This window comes from Peromyscus californicus, unplaced genomic scaffold (genome assembly GCF_007827085.1).
Source record: "Peromyscus californicus insignis strain IS unplaced genomic scaffold, ASM782708v3 Scaffold_11__1_contigs__length_118956290, whole genome shotgun sequence".
NCBI lineage: Eukaryota > Metazoa > Chordata > Mammalia > Rodentia > Cricetidae > Peromyscus > Peromyscus californicus.
In genome coordinates, this window is record NW_026294402.1 from 65,569,667 (window position 1) to 65,594,616 (window position 24,950).

Here is a 24,950-nt window from a genome sequence, read left to right on the forward strand (position 1 = left end):
TATGTAACCCAGGCTGGTCTTGAACTTGGGATTCTCTTGCCTACCTCCTCTGCAATACAGGGATTACATTATGCACCACTCTGTCCAGTGTATTTCTTTTGTGTGTGAAAACATGAATGTGTGGAGGCCAGAGGTCAGTCACTGCTGCTGATACTTGTGAAGTCTCTACCTTGAGTTGGGGTCTAGCATGTACCCATCAGGCTATGATGGTTGGCCAGGGAGCCCCAGGGAGCTGCCTATCTCAGTCTCTCCAGCACTGGAATGACAAGTGCTATTACCATTCCCAGCTGTTTCACATGCATTCTTGAGGCTCAAACTGGTGTCCTCATGCTTGGATTGTAGGCACCTTACTGAGCATGTCGCCAGAACTCTCAGCATATTTGTTGGAAGTCAAATCCATTTTTGTCATATTAGGACAAAGATGTGTTACTCTTTAAAAACTAATAATTTGCTTGTACAAAAACCATATTTCTTATTCTTGAAAATAGAGAAATCTCTATTTCCCATAGAGACTAAATCAAGAATAAAGTATGACAAAGAGTAAAATGAAATAAATGCTTGAATCTCAAGTGGTTTTGGAAACAGATAATGAAGCTAGCCAGGCTTCTAAACAGCCTCTGGAAGGAGCTGTCTAAAGCAGGTTCAGAACTTGGCAGGACTTGGCAAGGCAGATTTCTTTCTCTCTCTCCCTCTCTCCCTCCCTCCCTTCCTCCCTCCCTCCCTCCCTCCCTCCCTCCCTCCCTCCCTCCCTCCCTCTCTCTCTCTCTCTCTCTCTCTCTCTCTCTCTCTCTCTCTCTCTCCCCTTCATATGCAAAAGCAATGAGCCTTTACTGCAAGCCCAAGCTTAGGCTCTCTGTCCATTCCAACAACTGGATCAGTTGAGGCAGGGTTTTTAAGGAGTGAAGGATGAGGGGGTAGGGGAACTCCGGATTCAGATGGGGGTTGAACTCCTGACTGGGCAGGAGTGGGGCAATAGAAGTCTTATCAAACAGTGAATGGTACTGGCATTGCTGCAAGGAAATTGGCAACCTATATACAAGTGATGTAAGTTATCCTTAATGTTGTAGAGCATTTAGCATTTGTTTGTCTCAATTCTGATTGGTCCACCACAGGGTACAGTTTGTGGCTTTTCCTGGTTATTGTTAGGGTAAAGCCTAGTCTCAGTATTGCCTGCACACTACCATGTCCCATCACAATGATAATGGACTATACCTCTGAAACTGTAAGCTAGCCCCAATTAAATGTTTTCCTTTATAAGAGTTGCCATGGTCATGGTGTCTCTTCACAGCAACAAAAAACCTAAGACAATGACAGAACTGGAGAAATCTTTGTGAACTTCATAGGCAATTAAACAAGCACGGCATGACCAGTCCTGGATTGGATGTGCAGCTCAAGGACCTAGGAAAATGGCAGCATGGTGTACTCCTGAAGAAGCCTAATTTAAACATTAGTGCAGCCATGACAGGCTGCAGACTAACAATACTGAGACTAGGCTTCTCTCTCTCTATTACACACACACACACACACACACACACACACACACACACACCCCACATATACTTAAAATAAATTTTAAAATGTTACATGTGTATAAGTGCATGTGAGCATGGATGCCTGCAGAGGCCAGAAGAGGGTGTAGGTCTGGAGTTCCAGGCAGCCGTAAGCCACCTAACATGGATGCTGGGACCTGAACTGATAGGTGAGCAAGCGCTCTGAAGGGAAAGAGGGCTGGCACTGCAGCTGGGCAATAGAACACTTTTCAAGCATATGCAAGGCCCCTGTGAAACAGCTGAGTCAATGAGTGGGGTTTTTAAATGGGTTATTTTAAAAGATGAATATGTCAGATTTGTTTTAGAAAAAAATATGTCTGGTAAAAAACAAGATTATAAAAAAAATCCCAAGTTATATGATGTGTGGTTTCCTATAAAAGACCATAGGGATGTATATATGCACACATATCTATGTGTGTGTTTATTTACTTTTTCTAGTATGAAGGGTAAGATCTAGTACCTCACACTTGCTAGACAATGGCTTACCACTGAATTATATCCCAGCCCCTTGAGATTTTAAGTTGGATGGAGGATGAAATTGATGCTTTCAGAAGAGTATACTAGTATAGGCTAATCTAGAGGGCAGAAGAATGACAAGAATTCACAGCCTCTGAAATATCAGTGCACAGAGAAAGAATTTCAAAGAAAGTCCCCAATTAGAATTTGCTACTAAGAAGCTGTTCCAGGCAACTGAAAATCAAGAAACAAAACCCAATATTTACATTAGGCCAACAATGGAATCTGGCAAGTAGTTAGTTTAGGCCAGATGATCTTGGAAAAGAAGACATAGTTAACTGTAGTCAAAATTAAAATGTTTTAATACAGGTCTATTTTTATAGCTTATTTGTATTCAAAGGGTAATTTTTTTAAAGCACAACAATGCCATCATCCCAACTATTTTTCTTTACTATACTTTACTATACTTGTCTCATCATCTCACTACTAGGGATGGTTGCAGTCACAACATTCATCCCAGCTTGTGTAAGATCTCAAAAACAAGCAACATTTATTTATCTGGGAGGTGATATATGGAGGTTAGAGGACAATTCACAGGAGTCAGTTCTTTCTCCCAACACTCAAATTCAGATCATCAGGCTTGGCAGCAAGTGCCTTAATTTGCTGAATCTGTATTTTCTACCTCACTTCTTTGCTTTTTTGAGGCCAGGTCTCCCACACAGCCCAGGTATGTACCAACTTGTGGATGTATTGTGTCCCACAATATACTGTGTCTCCCAATAAAATTTACCTGAGGATCAGAGGAAAAAGCCAGCCACTATCTTAACATAGAAGTCAGGCAATGGTAGCACATGCCTTTAATCCCATCACTTGGGAGGCAGGGATCTGTCTGGATCTCTGTGAGTTCAAGGCCACACTGGGAACAGAGCCAGGCGTGGTGATATATACCTTTAATCCCAGCACTAACCAGAAAGGTCTGGAGGTCTGTACAGACAGACAGGAAGTGACAAAGCTGGGCAGGAAGAGGAAGTGATGTAGGTAGGCTGAGAAAGCAAATGAGAGAACAGAACATAAAGGCCTATAAGTGTGGGTAGACAGGAAGTAGCTTGTTTTGGAAGCTTTGGAGTTGGTGAGGTGAGGTCAGCATGTGGCTGTTCCTATTCCTCTGATCTCTCTCAGGCTTTAACCCTAATTTCTAGCTCCAAGTTTTTTATTAATAAGGCCGTTTAGCAATTCGTCTACACCACCTCATTCAGCTAGTTCCCACCCTATTTTATTAGACTTCTCAACACTGCCTAGGCATCTACATGATATGTTCTTTTCTCTGTGTCAAATACTTGAACAAGCTACAGCTGTGTTTGGCCACCTTCTTACCTAGGAGCAGCAATTTCCAAAATGAAACTCATTTGCTTTTCCTTTAACCTTTGCCAGGCAAAATTCCCATTTTTGTTGGGTGTGATAGTACACACCTGTAATCCCAGCATTTGCAGCCTGAGGCAGGGGGTTGTGAATTAGAGGGCAGCTTAGTTTACACAGCAAGATCTTACCTCAAAACAATTAAGTAAATAAAGAAATAAAAATCCCAAAAGCCCCGAACTGACCTACTCTGGTGATGGGATGGCCAAACACCCTAATTGATGTGCTAGAAACCTCATCCAACTACTGAGGGATCTGGATGCAGAGATCCATGACAAGGCCCTGGGTGGATCTCTGGGAGTCCAATTAGCGAGAATAAGGAGGGTTTATATGAGCGAGAATTGTTGAGACCAAGGTTGGATAAAGCACAGGGACAAATAGCCAAATGAATGGAAACACATGAACTATGAACCAATGGCTGAGGGGTTCCCACTGGATCAGGCCCTCCGAATGGGTGAGACAGTTGATTGGCTTGATCTGTTTGGGAGGCATCCAGGCAGTGGGACCAGATCTTGTGCTCATTGCATGAGTTGGCTGTTTGAAACCTGGGGCCTATGCAGAATTGTTTGGCTCGGCCTGGGAGGAGGGGACTAGACCTACCTGGACTGAGTCTACCAGGTTGACCTCAGTCTGTGGCTGTGGAGAAGGCTTTGCCCTGGAGTAGATGGGAATGGGGGGGGGGGTTGGGGGGAAGGTGAGCGGGATGGGAGGGGGGAGAACAAGGGAATCCGTGGCTGATATGTAGAACTGAATTGTATTGCAAAATAAATTAAAATTAAAAAAAAAATCCCAAAAGCGGAGTGTGCGTGCTTGTTATCCCAGCACTGGGGAGGCAGAGATGGGGATTCTTGGGGCTTACTGGCCAGCCTGTCCTACTTGGCACGCTTCAGGCCAGTGAAAGACGAAGTATCAAAAAACAAACAAAAAGACATGTCTGAGGAATGACATCTGAGTTTGTCCTCTGGCATAGACTCACGTGTACCTGCACGTGTACCTGTACACATAACAAATACACACAAAATTCCCATCCTTTGGGGTAGCTCACCTAGATGTTAGGAAAACAACCAATGGTCTCTCTTATAATCCTTCTACTACTGTTTGCACCTGAACTCAAGTATTAGAACATCCCATGCTGGCAAGATGGCTCAGGAGGTAAAAACACTTTGCCCTACAAGCCTGATGACTTAAGTTTGATCCATAGAACCCCTCCCTGACCTCCACATTGGCACTGAAGCGTGCTGGTACTGTGCTGATGCCTCTCTTGCCAGGATGTGGCTGGCCAAGGCAAGAAAATCACGGAGTCCAGGAGTTTAGGAATATGGCCAAAGACTTAAGACCTCTGAGACATGATGGAGAAAACAAGCCTAAGATCCCACGAGGTGGAAGAAAGAGCTGGAGAGAGCCAATGGAAGACCGGTTTTAGCCCTCACTGGGTTTAGCAGGAATTAAAACTGGTGTGGGCTGTTTAGATAGAAAAGATTTTCACCTTTATCTTGGACTAACTAGTGGTAAAACAGCCAAGTACATTAGGCTTACAACAGAATTGGTGAGGTTGGATGGGTCCCCTGCCCTGCCCAAGTTCCTGTGATAAAACGCCACATTTTGTAACCTGTTGTACTCTGGATGTGAAGCATTTTTGCATAGCATTGTGATACTGTATGTTTTGTCCTGGTTTTATAGTAATGCCTCCTCCCATCATCCAGAGTTGGCTGCAGGACCCATTCAGCTGTGAAGATTTGCCTTTGCTCTGGTAGACTGCTTTTCAGTTATGTACGAACATCTCAAGAAGTCACCTCTTCCTTTAAGGCTTTTTCTTTTCTTTCTCTCTCTCTCTCTTTTTTTTTTTTTTTTTTTTTTTTTTTTTTTTTTTTTTTTCAAGACAGGGTTTCTCTGTGTAGCCCCAGGCTGTCATGGAACTTGCTCTGTAGACCAGGCTGGCCTCGAACTCAGAGATTTGCCTGGCTCTGCCTCAAGAGTGCTGGGATTAAAGGTGTGTGCATGTGAGTACAGATGTCTGCAGAGGCCAGAGGTGTTGTAACTGGAGTTACAGCCAGTTGTGAGGCACTTGCTCTAGGTGCTGGTATTGAGCTCTAGGTCCTTTGCAACAGCAGCCAAGTGCAATTAACCACTATGTCATCTTTCCAGTGTTTCACCTTATTTTTCGGTCTCTTGTATTAAGATCCCTCACTGAATCTGGAGCTCACCAATTGGCTAAACTGGTTGACCAAGAAGCATCAAGGATTCTCTTGCTTCTACCTTCCATGTAGTACAGGCACATGCTGCTACACTCAGTTTTTACATGAGTACTGGGATCCAAAGTCAGGTCCTCATGCATGTGCAGTAAGCATTTTACTAACTAAGCCATCTTCACAGCCCTTGACTAACAATATTTTTAAATAAAAATTTAATCACTAAAAGTACTAGAAAGATATCGGGGAAAATATCTTATTTGGCAAAAATATAAACACGTAAGTTGTTTGCCAAATGGCAAAAGGCATAGTACAATGTATAATCACCTTCTCTCTAAACAAGTTCAATTTAATATAGCCAGCCTACAAGCTGAATTACTAGTCTTTTTTTTAAAAAAAAGGTTTATTTTTATTATATGTATATGAGTGTTTGTCTACATGTTTGTATGTGCACAATGTATATCCCTGGTGCCTATGGAAGCCAGAAGATGAAGTAGGGTCCCCTAAAACTAGAGTTGCCATATACTATGGGTACTGGAAACTGAATACAAGTCTTCTGCAAGAGCACCCAGTGTTCTTAACTGCTGAGCAATCTCTCCAGCCCCTACTAGTCTGTTTTGAGATAAAAAGCCTGGGAAAGAATGTAATTCAACACATTGCTTCCTTCAACAAGAAAGACATTTCAGATGAAATAAGACTATAAACTGACACAGGTCCACAAATTATACTTTGGGTAGCAGTATCTCATGCCATTTCGTCAGCTTTTCTTGTTTTGGGGTGTGTGTGTGTGTGTGTGTGTGTGTGTGTGTGTGTGTGTGTGTGTGGCTTGTTATGTTTGTTTTTTCAGTTCTATTGATTAAATCCAGGACCTCACACATGCTAGCCAAATGCTCCACCACAGAGCTACATCTCAATCCAATTCCTTCAACTTTAATCCAAGTCGACACAATTTTAAAAAGGTATTTTTCTCTTGCCAAAGTTTCTGTATCATTTCTCATTCTACAATTTACTGGGATTAATTAATTAGTGTGCTATTCTCTAGATTTGCCCAGTCTTCTTATTTATAATTCAGGATTCTAATGATGGTTAGAAGAATGCTGTAACAGCCAAGAATAGTAACATACTGGTAAAATTTTTAATTAGCAGATTCAGAACTATAATTTTAAAATAGATTATATAATAGCACCAGTAAAATAACAGCTTTGAAAACGTCATTTAATTTTGTAAAAGATACAAAATCACCTAGTCTTTGGCACTGACCTAAATATTCCATCAGCTGCTCCGCAGTTATGATTTCCATCATTGGTGGAAGTTTCACCTGAAAAAACAAAGTATTATTTCTATAAAAAATGTTTTTGATGACTGAATTATTTCCTGTAAGTAAAAAACAAGCACACATGTGCATGCAGATACACACAAACACATACTATATAAATACATTAACATTCATCAACATATAACAAAGTCATCCAGGCATGTGGCTCATGCCTATATTCCCAGTACTCAGCAGAAGGATGGCCATGAGCTTCAAGTCAGCTATACAGTGTGACTCTTTCTCAAAAAATGCAAATAAGGGTGAACAAAATAGTTCAGCAGGCAAAAGTCTTGATAGGTGAGCTTGATCCTAGGAACTCAGGATGAGAGGATAGAATGGACTCCTGTAGTTGTCCTCTGACTTTCACACACATTGTGATACATATGCACACCAAGACACACATGAATCTTTACTCACATCTCATGCACAAATAATATTTTTAAAAAATGTTAAAAGGCAAATAAAATAACAAAAAATAAAGCATAGCTGGGTGGTGGTGGCATACGCCTTTAATTCCAGCGCGAGGAAGGCAAAGCCAGAAGGATCTCTGTGAGTTTGAGGCCAGCCTGGTCTACAGAACAAGATCCAGGGCAGGCACCAAAACTACACAGAGAAACCCTGTCTCAAACCCCCCACCCCCAAAAAAGTACAACAAAGTCAGTCCTGTCACTGTAACAATTATAAGGTGATAGAGGACTATATAGAGATATTGAGATGTCTGAAAAGCCATGTCCTTTTACCATCTAGCATGATTGCTATGAGACCCCTGTCACAGAGTCCAGAATGGTAGAAAATTCAGTTAAAGAGCAGGAAGAGGCACCAAGCATGTAACAAGTCATCAATGGAATCATTTTCTGGAAGGCAGGATGGAACAAAGCTTTATATCCATTATTTCAATCTACCTTGGGTATGTTTTGAATGGTTCAAATAAATACAGTATTAAAGTACTAACTAAACACTAAAGAATTCATCTGTATGACTTTATTTAAATATAAATTTTGCCAGGTTGTAGTGGTACATTCCTTAAATCTCAGCACTCAGGAGGCAGAGGCAGGCAGATCTCTGTGAGTTCGAGACCAGCCTGGTCTACAGAGTGAGTTCCATGACAGGCTTCAAAGCTACACAGAGAAACCCTGTCTTGAAAAACCAAAAAGACTATCTATCTATCTATCTATCTATCTATCTATCTATCTATCTATCTATCTATCCATATGGTAAAAATAAGCTATATTATTTAGAGGTATATATATAGGTGACAAAAGTATATATTAAAAAAAGGTAAGGAAATATAAACCTGTAATTCCAACACTCAGAAGGCTGACAGCTTGGACTATGTAGGGAGACCTTGTCCAAACAAACAAACAAACAAACAAACAAACAAACAATAGCCAGGCATAGTAGTACACACCTATAATCCCAGCACTAGGGAAATGGGGGCAGGAAGATCAAGAGTTCAAGGCCATCTTTGAGGACAACCTATGCTACATTAGTCGTAAGACCTCATTTCAGAAAATGAAAAAACAAAACCTAACAACACAAACCAAGATTATGGTTACTCCTAGAGGTTAAGAAAGAGTTCCAGAAGAGAGACTGTAAGAGTTTCTGGGGCACTGCAAACTCAGGTTGCTAGGATTGTATACCAAGTGCTTTTATCTACTGACCTAACTCACTGTCCTAAAATAAATTTTCAGTTGAGTTGTCAGATGAGTTACATATATCATGCCAATGACTAAATATTTTAACTGACATCCACAACCATACTCTGTTATAGTCACAGAATAGAGGAAAAATAACTATTCCGAGGACTGGAGAGATGCCTCAGCAGTTAGGAGCACTAGCACATATATGGTGGCTCACAGATGTTTGTAACCCCAATTCTAGGAGATTAGACACCTCCTTTCAGACTCTAAAGGCACCAGGCACACACAGGGTGCACATACGCACATGCAGGCAAACACTCACACACACACAATTCTTTTGAAAATCTTAAAAATTTTCAGGATGGAAATTCCAAATAATTACCATATCAATGAAGGGAGAACATAATTAAAAATGTATTAGTCATTATTTTCTGTTCAACCAAGGAAACTGTTTAAATCATCAATTTCTCCAATAGCTCCCTAATTGTTAAAGAAGGTATTCTAAGTTTATGCTATCAAATGTGTTAATGACACATTAAAATGTTTTTAATCAATGATAAAACAAGTTTTCAAAATGATTGCTGCAAAACATAGCAGTTCTAGCTTCTCGGAGAGCACCTATGACAGTTGATTCTTAGGGTCCAGTTGTCTTTTGGATTTATCACTCAATGAAAAACAAGATACTCCGTAGAGGCTTGCTCATCATATTATTCTAAATGATTTTTTATTCTTTGTAACAACATATTCTAAAGAATAATTTTGGCTGCAGGCAGCACTCTAGTTACTGTCTAGTCCAATGCCCTATTGCAGTTACTCAATAAATCATTCTTCAAAGAAAATGTGGGTTTAAAAAAAAGTTGTTTTTTTTACTTATATGTATGTATCTATATGAGAATGTACCATGTGTGTACTCGTACCCAGAGGCCAGAAAAGGGTGCTAGATCCCATGGAGCTGGTGTTATAGACAGCTGTGAGCCCCAACTTGGGTGTGGAAAATCAAACTTGGGTCCTCTACAAGAGCTGTATGTGTTCTGAACTGCTGAGCCAGCTCTGCAGCCCACCTCCTACACATAATTTTAAAACTGAAGATCACTTGCAAATTATAGTTTGCTGTCTGTTTTTCTAAGAAAAAGTTGGGTTTCTTACTCACATTGTTTATGTATTCTTTGGCTACATTTCAATATATTCTACTTTTTTTTTTTTTTTTTTTACTACAGTAGCAAAGTTTAATTTCTCTAACAGAGACTCATGAAACACAAAGCCTAAAATGATTAACAACCAGTTTTAAATTTTTTATTTTATTTTATATGTCCGGGTATTTTGCCTGCATGTATGTCTGTGCACCATTTGTATGCCTGGTGCCCACAGAAGCCAGAGGAGGCCAGAAGAGGGCATCAGAGCCTCTGGAGCTGGAGTGACAGAAGGTCACTGCCATGTGAGTGCCCGGAATTGAACCAGGTCCTCTGGAAGAGCAGCCAGTGAGTGCTCTTAACCCCTGAGCCATTTCCCCAGTTCCACTAAGTAATTCTTTACAGGACAATTTACTAATTTTTGCTTTAGACTATTCTAGCTATTGTTATACAGTATTTATCAAGGTGTTTCAGTATCACTTTTGATGTGCTAATATCTAGCTATACTTGTATTCTAAAGATGGAACTTTCAATTTCACAGCAATCTGAAAGGGCCATTCATACATATCAATGTTTTTAAAATTATTACTATTTTTTTTTGAGACAGGGCCTGACTATATAGCCTTAGCTGGCCTGGAGCCCACTATATAGACCAAGGTGGCCTCAAACTCACGGAGATCCACCTGCCTCTGCTTCTTGCATGCTAAGACTAAAGGTGTATGCCACCATCCCTATCATTTTTATTGTTTCTACATTTTTTCACACTTATTTATTTTGTGTTTGTACCTGCGTGGGCACACATGTGCCTGGGCATACTTGTGGAGGTCATAAGACAACATGCCAGAGTCCATTCTCTCCTTTCACCATGTGGGTCCTAGGAATCAAACTCAGATTGTCAGGCTTGGTGGCAAGCACCTTTACCTGTTGAGTCTTCTTGCCAACTTAAATGACGTTTTCTTTTAAAAGAATTATGTGTTTTCTTATTTAAGACAGATTCAATGTGACAAATTCACCAGAAGATTTCCTGAACAAATAATTTATCCTTACCGGGCAGCAGTGGTGCACGCCTTTAATCCCAGCACTTGGGAGGCAGAGCCAGGTGGATTTCTGTAAGTTCAAGGCCAGCCTGGACTACAGCGTGAGATCCGGGACAGGCACCAAAACTACACAGAGAAACCCTGTCTGGAAAAACAAACAAACAAGGGGCATGCAAGATGGTCCAGCAGGTAAAGGAACTTCCCGCTAAGCCCAATGACCTGACAATTTGAGTTCCATCCTCTGAATCCACATAATGGAGGGAGAAACAGGTTGTCCTCTGACCTCTACACATAAACTGTGGTGTATCCTCCCAATACATAAATAAATGTAAAAAGAAGAAAAAATAAACCTTTCTTTTAGCTTCAGCAATGTTGTAAAATTAAAAAGCCAAAGAAATGGGCTGCAGCTCATGGTGGAGTTGCATTCACCATGCACAAGGTCCCAGGTTTAGCCACCAAGACCAGAGCATAAGAACAAGATGAAGACACCGAAGAGTGTGTGAATTTGGCATATACATTCTATAATCCTAGGGCTCTACATAACTTCAGAATATAGTCTGGAACTTTCCAAGAGGAGACTGCCTACCATGTCCTGTTCTAAGCATATAAAATGAGAAGAATCACCTCTATATTGATACTAGAAGTAGCCTCAAGAGAGGCCAAAAATGCAGGGCGGTGGTGGAGCACACCTTTAATCTCAGCACGCGGGAGGCAGAGCCAGACAGATCTCTGTGAGTTCGAGGCCAGCCTGGACTACAGAGTGAGATCCAGGACAGGCACCAAAACTACACAGAGAAAAACCCTGTCTCGAAAAACCAAAAAAAAAAAAAAAAAAAAAAGAGAGGCCAAAAATGAAAACAATAAAATCTTGTGTTTAAAACATTAGTGAAATTTTAAGCAGGAATGTAAAATGTGCTAAAAGTGATAGGCTAAGATTTTAAGGGGATGGGGAAGTAGTAAATGCAGAGGACTCCACATTACTAAGGAATAAGGAGCAGCTTATCTAGAAGATACTAATATAAGCCTTTAATTCTCAAACTCAGGAGGCAGAAGCAGAAAGATCACTGGGAGTTTGAGGCATATTGATTCATACAGTGAGTTCCAGATTGGCAAGAGTTACATAGTTAGACCTTGACCTTGTCTCAAAAAACAAACAACAGCATCACCCAAAAAAAAAGAAAGAAAGAAAGGAAAAGGTTTTGATCAGTTATTGTAGATAATTGTTAAATTCTTAATACAATGTCTATAAGTATTGAAGAAACATACAATCAAGTCCTAACGACTTTCCTAATGTGTGTGTCCATGTCCGTCCCCGCATGAACAGAGGCCAGAGGCGGGCACCGGGTATCCTCCCCTCTGTCACTTTTCTCTTTATTCCTCTGAGAAAGGGTTGTTCCCTGAACCTGGAGCGTGTGTATTTTCTAGTTGGCTGGCATCAGTAAGCCCCAGTGATCTTGTCCCTGTCCCTCCACAGTGCAGGGATTACAGGTGTTTCCAAGACCACACCTGGTTTGTTGGAGGATGCCGGGATCTAAATTCAGATCCTCATGGTTACACAGCACTCCTGGTGGCCCTTATGCCTCAGCTTCTCAAGTGTTGGGATGCTCAGCTCCAACGGCTTTTTAAGAAAGAGACACTAGAAGAGATAATAAAATTGAGTTTGTCCAGTCTGTTTATTAAATTACCTACTAACTGCCATTCAACTTACTGGTCACCTTAATTGATGACTGTGAAACAAGTCACAAGACATAATTAATTCAAAGACTAAATTAAGGCTTTGAAATGCTTGTCCAAAGTAAGTAGATGACTTGTAATATGACTTGAGACTCACAGCAAAGTAAGTTCCTCTTTCATTGTGACAGTATGAACCTCAAAAGAAAAAGAGAGGAAAGAATGAATAAAATATATTCAGTCAATGAAATGTCTGTCAGAATCAGATGTGTCCAATCTGCCACATTATGACATGACACTGTCATACACACACATGATTTCAGAGTGTTTAAAGTAAGTTAATGATTCTATTTCAGGGCACATTCATACTATTCTGGGGTGCATGCAGTCTGCTGTAAAACAGGTGAAGGAAGGGTGTATAGGTAGAGTGCTTGCTTAGCATACTAAATTCAGTTCCCAAAAAGAAGTTGCACCTATATTAAATATTCTACAAAGTCTGATTAAGTGATAGAATTTCGGTGATTGTGGAAAGACTGGAACACTGTAGGTCCGGAATCTAATTATAATTTATCTTGGACTATCTTTAGTCCTCTTAATAACTCACCTCTGTATCTGACCTAACATCTTTGGGATGTATTAATGGAGCAGACCACTCGCTTCCACTAACCTAAAACCTAAGAAAGTCAGCAGATAGCATCTGAGACCCATAGTTGAGGTTCTTTTGATCTCCCTCACCCCTCATTCTGCTGCAACTCACCTATCTGATGTTTCCACCAATGTATTTGAAACAGTCTTTGTTCTGTTACTCTAACATTTTCGTGAAACTGTTACCACATCGGAACATGGGATTCGGGGTAACCTAAATCTGTGTTCCTGGACAGTGCCACTCATTTTTGGCTCCCAAACAGTCGAGCAACACCACTTGTTTGCTTCATTTGATCTGATCTTTTCAGACAGGCTCTCTCAACAAAGCACAAGCTGCCATCAAACTTACCAGAAGGTAAGAAATGGGTTTTTGTTTTATGTCATCAGATCCCTAACACAACAAAAACAAAACATTCAAAACAAGCAGTGCATAGTGGTCCAGATCTGTAGTCTCACTCCCAGGAGAATGACAGAGAATAGTGAATTTGAGACCTGTCACAAAACTGAACTAAAGACAAAGCAACTTAATTAATTAAAAGTGGAGAATAAGGGACTGGAAAGATAGTTCAGTGGCTCCAGATCACTGGCTGTCCCTTCAGAGTACTCAATCAAGCTCGATTTCCAGCACCCACATGGCAGTTTACAACTGCCTATAACTCTATTCCCAGTGGATCTGATGCCTCCTGGCCTCCTCTGGCCTTCAAAGGCACAGGCACACACACAGTACACAGACATACATACAGACAAAACAATCATACAAATAAAATAAAAATAATTTAAAAAGTAAAAGTAGAGAATAAGTGGCCGAAGAGGTGGTTCAAAGGTTAAGAGCACTTACCAGAGTTCCATTCCCAGCACTCACATCTCGGCTCACAATCATATGTAACTCCAGTTCCAAAGACTCTGTTCCCTCTTCTGGCCTCCATCAGCACCAAGCATACATGTGATACACACGCATACATGCATGAAAAACAGCCCCTCTCCCCAAAAAAAGATACATGGAAGTATCCTATTTTTTTAAAAAGTGGAGAATAATGGGGGAACAGTATCAAAGTTTACCTTAAGCCAGGAATGTTGCTGGACACCTGTAACTCTAGCACTCTAGCACTCAACAGGCTGAACCCAGAGGATTGAGAATTCAAAAGCAGTGACTAAATAGCAACACCCTGTTTCAAAACAAGCAAGCAAACAAACAAACCAAAGTAGAAACAAAAAGTTACTATAGTCAAACTAGTTTGTTGGTAAAACATGTATTAAAAAATCCAATATCCTTTACCTGGACCTCCATAGGCATGATTGGAAAAGGAAAAGGAAGGCTTTTTCATTGAAGGAATACTACCAGAACCAGGCATCCACCCATGTGGGATCACACTGTTCTCATCTACTTTACTCGCAAGTCCAGAGACACATATTACTTCTAATTCTTGGGAGAAATTGGGAAAGGAAGCCCCAGAACTGTTCCACAAATCTTTTATGTAGATAAGATTCCACTACTGTGTAAAGTTTTAAATTTCTCCTTACAAGATCTATATTTAAAACAGAGTAGGCAGAGGCTAAGATAAAACCTTTGGCTCACCATCTGTTTTTCCTTTTTTATAAGCAATAAACACACTTGGAAAACCTCAAAAGAGTTTTGTGCTTACTTTAGGAAAAGATAGCATGAAAAAAATTAGTGTGATTGTAATTCTTCTACAGGTTTGGGGTAGGACAGGGTAGAGTAAGTCAGAAAGTAACATGAAGAATTTGGGGAAAGCACATGGGAGAAGAGATGAGATGTCATCGAAAAGTAGGGAGAGCCACAGCAAACAGTCACTGTTGGAAAGATGCTCACTGACATAGAACTTTACTTCAAGGTGATAAAACAGGAAATGGCCATATAAACTTTAAATTTCTTTCCCTCCCTCCTTTCTTTTTTTTTGAGACAGGGTTTCTCTGTGTAACCTTGGTTGTCCTGGAACTCACTCTGTAGACCAGGCTGGCCTTGGACTCAGAGATCCACCTGCCTCTGCCTCCCAAGTGCTGGGATTAAAGGTGTGCACCACCACCACTTGGTGGAGCTTTTTGCTATTGATTTTTTTTTCTTGCTTATTTATAGGTGCTCTTTATAAACTAAGAAACTTATCCTCAGGTCTAGAGAGAGATGGCTCAGTGGTTAAGAGCACTGGTTTCTCTTCCAGAGACCTGGGCACCAGACATGCATGTGGTACACAGATACACATGCAGGCAAAACACCCATACACACTAAAGAAGAAACTAGCCCCTGCAGTCAGGTGAAGATGATCAGAGCACACTACAAACATGTTTGAAAATGCTATAATGAGGGCTGGAGATGTAGCTCAGTTGACAGGCGCCTGTCTAACATACATGAAGCCCTGGTTAACCCCAGAACCACATAAACTGGGAGTGGTGGCACATGCTTGTAATTCCAGTACTTGGGAGGTTGAGGCAGGAGAACCAGCAGTTCAAAAATCATCCTCAGGCTACATAGCAAGCTGGAGCCCAACCTGTGATATATAAGACTCTATCTCAAAAAGAAACAAACAAAAAAACCCCAAATCTTATAATGAAATCCATTACTTTCTATATAATCAGCATCATGTAATAAGATGAATATGATCAAAGTATATTATATATATGTATGAAAATGTCATAGTGAAACCCATTATTTTGTACAATATAATGCTAACTACGAAAAGAAACTTTAAAAAAATAAAGACACTTGCAGCTGGGACAATGGCTCAGTGGAAAAAGTGCACCTGAGTTTAGATCCCCAGCAGCCATGTAGAAACTGGGCTGTGGTGCCAGCCATACTTCCGTCCCTCAGCACTGAAGGGTGGTGAAGTAGAACAGGCAAACCCAGGGCTCACTGGTCAGGTGGTCTAACTAAAAGAACAAATTCAACTGAGACCTGTCTCCAAAAAACCACAACAAGATACTGGGAGTGATACAGAAAAACACCCAACCACTGGCCTCCACACCTCCACACATAGCACGCGCGCACGCGCGGGCACACACACACATACACACACACACACACACACACACACACACACACACACACACACACACACACACACACTGGTTCTTAGACATTATAACCCGACAAACACTTATGTCTGTGTGTTGTGTATAGTGGATGCCCTTTTGTTCTCCTTTTTAACCTCAATCATCACCCATCCATCAAAGAGTCTAGAAATCTCTGCTGACTTCCAAAAGGCAAATAACATTTTTGCATTATTAGGAAAACAGTTTTGACCTCTAGACACCCTGGCTCACCTTGCGAATACGACTTGACATTGTTTCTCTCACCCATTTCTCTAGCAATCATTAATAATGACTGGTTTTTGTTGGCATAAATAGCCTACAGGCAGAAAAAGAGCTGAGAACCACAGATTTTCAAAAAATCTTCAAATTCACCAGCACACACGCTCATTCACAGACTAACCAAACCCATCACATTTACTGCTTGCTTACGTACGACCCTTTCTTTCTCCTTCTCCACTCCATTTCAACCAAACTTGGAGGTGATCAAAATAAACTATCTCTGATCTTTCTTCAAATGTACCCTTTTGTCCAGAAGCCTTATCTCACTCAATCTTCTGACCTAAATCAGTGTGTCTCATCTCTAAAGCCTTCCCCTGAGATCCCATTCCCAGTTACCCACCCCCGCCTTTTTTTGGGGGGGGGGGTTACTTCCTTAGCACATTAGGACTGCAATTACTCTTTATGTCTGCCTTCTTATCATATACTGAGCTACCAGAAGGCTGATGTACTCTGTACAGTCTTTGCACTTATAGTGTCTTCCACAAAACTGGAACCCAAATGTGGTTACACATTTGAATCTGTCTTTCAGAGTCAATTCAAGGCTCATATATCCACAAAGTAATCCAGGCCATGGTAACTGCTCCTCCCACTCTGGATGTGGGTTTGGACTACATAAAAAAGAGAAATCCAATTGAGCAGTCATCTGCCTCTGCTTCCTGACTATGAATGCAATGTGACTAGCTACTTCAGGCTCCAGCTCCCATGTCCTCCCTGAATTAATGGACTGTACCCTCACACTGCGAGCAGAAATAAACCCTACCTTCAGCTGCTTTTCTCAGGTATTTTGTTACAGCAGTGAGAAAAGGAACTATGCCAGAAAACTGGTACTCAGGAATGGAGCCTTTGCCATGACTAACCTGACTATGTAGCTCTTAGACTGAACTGGTTTGTAGAAAGAATGTGGAAGTTTGGAACTCTGGGATAGAAAAGCCCTGGAATGCTGTAGGCATAGGTTAATCAAAATAATCTTCAAATTCATTAACATGCATACTCCTTCACAGACTAACCCAGATGATTGGAACCCAGATGATTCATTCCATCAAGAGCCCCAGATACTCAACATGGAACTGCAACATTGAGTGTTTGGGGTTCCTTTCTCACTATCCATCTCACTTCTTCATAACTGGTTAGCAAAATTCTAGTTATTCTTCTAGGGACCATTTTAACTGCAGATGAAATTATCAATTTGAAAACAGGTGCTGAGATGCACCCTCTTAGCACCTAGAATCTGCAAGCTTAAATATGACACTTTACTCTGAGGCCTTAATACACCTGCTGTTCCCCTTTTGTGCTCAAGTATCTTAGATTTATCATTTCTTATTTTAGTTGATAATAGTTTTAGCTTCCTTCACACATTCTAATGTATAGTTACTGGTAAAAATGCCAAACCTTTGGGGTAGAGCATAAGAAATAAGGCAAGTAAAAAATCATACACAAAATGAAAATATAGTCTTTGAAAACAAGTAATTTATGATAAGTGGGCTCAGACCAATGTTTTTCCTTAAATGGAATTTATCTAAAAGGGCTGGCTGTATCTTCACTATCTCCATTCCTTCATGTATCCACACCTAACGGTGGCAGGCAGCATTCTCTAGAAAACAGTGTATATATAATCATTAAAACTTACTCCATGATATCAGATTGATAGTAACTCTGAAGATCACTTTTTCCAATCTCCACTGTTTTGCAAGAAGGAGTAATATATGGGCGAATATAGCTAAAAACATTCAGAAGGTGTAGGCGTAGGGTATAGATTCTATCTGTTTAGAAGTACACCATCAGTTACAACCTTGAACTTTTAATACAAAAGGGACCTACCTGAAGTTAGGGGCAATTCTTCCTGACACATACATACATACATACATACATACATACATACATACATGAATAATCGTTCAATAAAGAAATCCTGGAATTAATTTCATGTAAGAAGGGGCTGTTAGACGTGATGGTGCATGCCTGTAAACCTAGCACTCCAGAGGCCGAAGCATGAAGATCATGAGTTCGAGGACCGCCCAAGCTACACAGAGAAACCTTATCTCAAAAAAGGAGGTCTGATGAATGAAGAAACAAGGAAGCCATCAGCTGACAAACAGCAGTCTCCTCACCCCATTTTGCCCCTCCCCACAAGCTGTAGGAAGTAGAAAGCTGCAGACTGTACCTTCCAGGCCAGAAGCAAAACATTGAGGATGGCCAGCAAAGGGCAGGGTCCATTCTCATTCTGCGTGATGATGGGCGTGTTCTCCTCTTTCCACTGGATCCATTTGATGTGATACACCGACTGTCCGGGAAAGCGTTCTTTGGAGGCCGCTAGCACCTGAGCCGGGTCCTCCTCCTCCTCCTCTTTGCACAGAGGTGCAGCCCTGGGCGGCCCCGCCGCGCCCTCCTCCACGTCTTCGGGGACCCTGGTCTCCGCTCCCTCCTCACTGTTGAACTCAGAGCTACTGGGGAAAGAATGCAGGTTGGAGAAAGACTCCAGGGAGTCCAGGCTGGGCGAGTCCCCAGGGGGGCTCGGCTCGCTGCAGCTGCTGCTCAGGGCGCCGGCGCTGCCGGGCTCCTCGGCCGCCTGCTCCACCCTGCAGGTGCCCGCGTCCGCCACCGGCCCCGACCCTCGGCCAGCCGCGGCCTCGGCCAGCTCCGGGGAGGCGGTCACCTTGTGCTGCCCTCTCGGGGGCGCCTCCGAGGCGGCGGGGCTCGGCGACGCGCTGTCCTTCAAGCCGGAGCCCGCGCCGCAGCCGAGCTGGGAGGGGGACGTCGGGTCCCCGGGGCTGCTCCGCGCGGCCGCCGCCCCCTGCCCGCCGCTCTCCTCCGCGCGTCCTGCGAGACCATCCTCAGCCTCGCGCCCGCCGTGCCCTCGCCCTTCCGGCGGCGACTCCCGGCCCGCCGCCACCCCGAGTTCCAGAGGCTGCGGGTTGTCAGGGCCGCTCTCCATCCCCGGCCGCCCGCCCCTGGTCCTATAGACACCGCGGCCGGCTCTCCTCAGCCAGCGCCTCCGACGCCATGACAGCCGCTCAGTGGCAGCTCCAGCGCCCTAGCGCGGCCTCGGCCAGGCACGTCACCGGAGAGGGTGGCGGGAGCGCGCGTGCGCTCGCGCTGGCGCGCGCCCGCCCGCCTGGTCGGAGCGTGCCTCCGCGTGACCGCGCTCGGTGAGGCGCCGGGACCCACACGGAGAGCGCTGCCCCCCCCCCCGAGGCCACGCCCCGCCCCGCGCGTTCAAGCCTAGGAAAAAGCAGAGAGAGAGAGAGAGAGGCTGGGGGCGTGGTTAGGGGCGTGGCCTAACTGCTCCCGCAGCCGCAACGCCAGTAGGAAAATAGCTTCTGTGTGGGCCGGAAGTTGAACTCCCGGGCATCCCTGCTGCGCGCGGTTACTTTAAAGGCTGTCGCCAAGGCCGTAGCGAGTGTGGTCCAGCTTTGGGCTTGTGCCTGGTGAACCCCGAAAGTGGCAGTAGCACTTGGAAGGGAGCCATTCCCTGAAGGGCTCTGGAGAGCTGTTTCTTTAGCTTTTAATATTGAAAACTGGAAGCATTTCTTAGGAAATGCAGATTTTAAAGGCGGAGTGGAGGCTTTTGGAAGACTGCGCTGCACGGGGGCAGCTCTCCTTGGGTTTTGGCTGAGAATCGCTGTGCTCCCCACCAGCTACTGGTATGCCTTCCCGAGGCTTCAGTGCGGTTGTGGATATTGGCCTACGCCCCAGGAGAGAGGGTAAATTTGGGCCAATAATAATAAATTAGTTTGCGTTTGAAGTAAGCCAAGTCTTTGCGGTTCTGTTTACTTGGCTCCACTTTGCAGAGAGTGGGAAGCGCCTGCTCCAGAAAAAGTGACTTTTTCTAATTAGAATTGACTTACCATGAAGCTTTGACGTCTGCAAAGAGGTCAGAATTGCCTGCAAAAAAATTTTTGGCAAGAGTGGATACAGATCTTCTGACCTGTTTTGGAAAAGGGTTTCTTTCTGGACCTTCTCTTTTCAAAGTTGTCTAGGCTTAGAGGATATAAAAATGAACAAGACAGGTCTTCCTTCAGGGTCAGACATACGAATACCTGGTACATCTGTCTCTACTGCCTAGAAAGGTAGACAAAATAAATGCATTGTTTTGCTCCTTCACATTTTAGCACCAAGTATGTTGTTGAGTATTGTGTTTCACACTAAAGATGGCATTGTTATCTTCTCAGAAATTATGGTCCTTTCTCTCCTGGCCCTCTCTTCCACTTCTCTCTCCTCTTCCCCCTCCAACTCTCTCCTCTGTCCCTTCCTTTCTTTTCTTCCCTACCTCTCCTTTCTTTTTTCAGTGCTGGGAATCAATGCATGTCAGCACTCTACAGAGCTACACCCCTTACCACTTGGTTTTATTTTATTTTATTATTTTTTTGAGACAGGTCACAATATGTAGCCCTGGCTGGCCTGGAACTCCCTACGTAGACAAGACTGTCCTCGAACTCCCAGAGATCTGCCTACCTCTGCCTCTTGAGTGCTCATTTTACTCTTATTGCTACCTTTGTAATAGATGCTCAGTGAGTATATGTTCCTGAACATGCAAAAGATCATGCCCCCCCATTTCAATTTAGAGAGTCTCACTGTGTCTGAGACTGACTGACATGGAATTTACAGCAATCCTCCTGTACTCTCCCACACTCCAATTTTGAGATTATAGATGTGAGCACCTTTTTTTTTTTTTTTTTAAAGATTTGCAACTTTTGCCGGGTGGTAGCACACACCTTTAATCCCAGAGACCTAGGCAGGCAGCTCTCTCTGAGTTGGAAGCCAGCCTGGTCGACAAAGAGAGTTCCAGGACAAACAGGGCTACACAGACAGACCCTGTTTCACAACAACAAACTGGCAACTTTTTTTTTTAATTGAGGCAGTCTCACTATGTAGCCCAGGCTAGCCTGAAAGTTGTTATGTAGACATAACATTGCAGACATTAAACAATTAAGAATATGCTGTTGGATCTGATCACTTTACAGTATTGAAATCCGTGAAGTACAGCTGAAAATATCACTGACTTCAGAGAATTCATTTGTGTATGGTACCTTAAATCTAAAAGGAGAACTGCAAATGTGTGCTATATGACTAAACTGGGTGAATAAATGAATTATTTGTAGGCCAGCATAGCACACAATAGAGCCCAAAATAATGGAACAAACTTCTCAAAGAATGGCTTTTTCACCAGTTTTGAAAATTCTGTGTGGATAAACCTGTACTTTGGTAGTTTTTATTGGTATGTGTTTCAATTGAGGCTGGGTGAATACAGAGCTTGCTGTTCTTGCAGAGGACCCAAGTTCATTTTCACTGTAATCATTGATCGTCTGAGAAAGGTAGAGCTTTATTTTGTGTTTATAATGTATTGTTTGGCTGGGTATAATGGTCAAGGTTGGAGATACGTTTTCTTCATTTGAACTTAGTGACTGTTTTCTGGCTTCCAGCTGATTACTAAGCAACCTGCTACGATTATGACTCCAGAAACTTCTGTATATAACCTGTTCTCTCTGAAGTTTATCTTCCTCTTCATCCTTTTCCCTGCCTCCCTGCCTCCCTTCTTCCTTTCTCCCTCCCTTCCTTCCTTTCTCTTTCTTTCTCCTTCTTTGGAGAAAGGGGCTGTGTAGCCCAGACTAACCTTGAACTCACGATCCTCTTACCACAGCCTCCCATCAAGTTTCTTCTTATTTTTGATGTTCTGACATTGCACTAGTTAATATTTCTTTGTGTGTACCTTCCTTTATTCATTGTGCTGACTACTTGGTAACCACAGTCAGTACAGAAATTTATGTTCTTCAGGTATGGGAAATTGATTATTTCTTAATAATTCTGACCTTTTCCATGATTTTAGTCTTTATCTTTAATTTTCAAATACTCCATCTAGTTCCTTTTTATTGTTAATAGTATACAAACTTTTATTTTAGAATATTGATTATAATTTTTATATTACCCTTTTGATGTTATATATTTTTTTAAAGATTCATTTCTTTTTATTGTATGTGAATGAGGGTTTTGCTTACATTTGTGTATATGCACTGGGTGTGTGCCTGGTGCCTGCAGAGGTCAAAAGAAGGTATTGGATTCCCAGAACTGGAGTTACAGACAGTTGTGAGCCATCATGTGGGTGCTAGGAACTGAATCTGGGTCTTCTGTAAGAGCAGCAAGTGCTCTTAACAGCTGAGACATCTCTCCAGCCCTACCTTTGTATTTTCCAAAGGGTATCGAAACATACACATCAATAATGTGTACTTAGTAGTGTTAGGGATTGAGATGGAGGGAAAGAAATATAGAATAAGTCTTACTTTGGGAAATAAGATACTGATAAGGGCTGGAGAGATGGCTCAGTAGATAGTGCTTGCTTCCCAAGCATGAAGACTGGGTTTGGATCCCCAGCACCCAGATAAAAGCCAGGTGCAGTGGAGGGACAGACAGACAGATCTAAGGGTTCCCTGATCAGCCTGTCTAGCTGAAATAGTGAACTTCAGGTTCAGTGAAGGACCCTGTCTCAAAGAACAAAGAGGGCAGAGTATGGTGGTGCACGCCTGTAGTCCCAGAACTCAGGAGGTAGAGGCAGGCAGATCTCTGTAGTTTGAGTCCAGCCTGGCCTACATAGCAAGTTTCAGGCTAGCCAGGGCTACACAGTGAGACCCTGTCTCAAACAAAAAGACAAACAAACCCACAACAAAGCAAGAACAACAGCAACAACAAAAACACAAAAACCAAACAAGTTGTCGAGTGATTGAGGAAGGAGTGATTGACCTCTGGCCTCTACACAACCCTCGAAGGTGAGTACACCAATACACACATGCACAAACACATACTACACTCATGGGTTAAGACATATTGACATGAAATTATTGTTGAGAATATGTCACAATATTAAATAATTAGTAATAAACAATAAATATTGCAAAAATTCAGAGGAAAGAAACCTATGTGAGATAATAATTAAAAGTATAGGCTGAGTATTGCCTTAGACTTAGGATGTAGAAAATATATATCTCAGCTGGGCAGTGGTGGCGCATGCTTTTAATCCCAGCACTCAGGAGGTGGAGGCAGGCGGACCTCTGTGAGTTTGAGGCAAGTCTGGTCTACTGTAAGAGTTCCAGGACAGCCAGGGCTACACAGAGAAACCCTATTTCGAAAAAAGCCAAAAAAAAAAAAAAAAAAAAAAGAAAGAAAGAAAAGAAAAGAAAAAATATATATCTCTTAACTATCAAAATTATTATTATTATTTTGTTAGTGTTTTGGATTGTCTTTGAACAAGGTCTTTCTACTTGGCTCTAACAAGCCTGGCACAGTACTAAATCCATAGTTCAGACTGGCCTCAAGCTTGATGCAACCCTCCTGTCTCTACCTTACAACTGTTGGAATTACAGATGTGAATCACCACATCTGGCTAAAATTATACGTATTTATTTTGTGTTACCAGGAATTGAACCCAGGGCTTCCTGTTTGCTAAGCACGGGCTATACAACTGAGCTTTATCCTGGCCTTGATTATTCGGTTCTGTTTTGTTCTAGGGTAGCCCAAGTTATCCTCATACTCTTACTCAGTCTCCCAGGTGCTGGGATTATAGGCATGGGCCATCACTCTTGGCTCCAGCCTATTAAAACCATGTTTATTTTGAAGCTACACTGCAAATTTTCTAGCTGTTACATCAGAAAGCTTGGCATCATCTTTGCCTTTCACCCTCGGCACTCATCATTATTCTCTCTGTCAAGTCTTACGGGGATGTTATTTATGCACCCTTTATTTTTGTCCCTTCTCCCTGTGGCCACCCCTAGTGCTATATACAAGTAGTATACAGCACTATTCCAGTTACTTTGTGGCCTATGGCCTTTTCTTCCTCACAGCCTACACATGCCTATAAAAATTATAATTCAAAAGTCTTTGCTTTTATGAAGTTGACATTCTACAAGTAAAGAAATCGGTGGTTCTTGTATTACTCAGGGTTCTCTAGAAGAGCAGAACTGATAGAATGTATGCATATTAAAAAGGGAACAACTAGAGTTGCCTGTGACTGAGAGGGAGTGAGTGGTCCAATACTGTCTGTCTGCAGGCCAGAGAGGCTGAGAACCTGGTAGCTGCTCAGTCAGTGAAACGGTATTCATCAGCAGTCCCAGTTTGGTGCTGAGGGGCTGCAGAGTTCCTGGAGAGTCCCTCGTCTTCAATCCACACTGGAGTTTGAGGAACCTGGAGCCTGGTGTCAGCAAACAATGGCAACAGCAATAGAGAAAGACACAATCATCAGCAAGAAGTGCAGGCAGGCAGTCAGTGCCTCTTTCTTCTTCCTTAGATCCTCTTAAATCTGGGCCACCCACCAGATAGGTGCCACCAGGGCAGGAGGGCCTTCGAAGTTAATTCTTTCAGGAAATGCTCTTACATGCTTCCACGTCTCTTAGTTTATTCCAGACCCAATCAAGTTGACAATCAAGATTAACCATCACAGATATCAGAATTAGCTGTCTCAAGTGAGCCCTGAGCAGAACATGGAATGTACACAGGGCTCCACCTCATTTAGTTTTCAGTTCAACATATGTGAGTTAAAACCCAGGCTTTTCATGTAGCTCAGTGGCCATGGCTTTGGCCCTCAGCTGCTTG

The 24,950-nt window shown here is 42.5% G+C and overlaps 1 protein-coding gene across 1 annotated transcript in view; it reads right to left on the minus strand.

Annotated features, from left to right (window-relative positions):
• Mindy2 (MINDY lysine 48 deubiquitinase 2) overlaps nucleotides 1-19,494 on the minus strand; it is a 63,674-nt gene extending 44,180 nt beyond the window's left edge. Inside the window, exons 1-2 of the mRNA XM_052713689.1 lie at nucleotides 18,535-19,494; nucleotides 6,872-6,929 (exon numbers count right to left, since the gene is read on the minus strand). Of these exons, the coding sequence (XP_052569649.1) occupies nucleotides 6,872-6,929; nucleotides 18,535-19,305 (829 nt within the window). The 5' untranslated portion in view covers nucleotides 19,306-19,494. The remainder of the gene's footprint in view (nucleotides 1-6,871; nucleotides 6,930-18,534) is intronic.
• Between the last annotated feature and the right edge of the window lie 5,456 nt (nucleotides 19,495-24,950).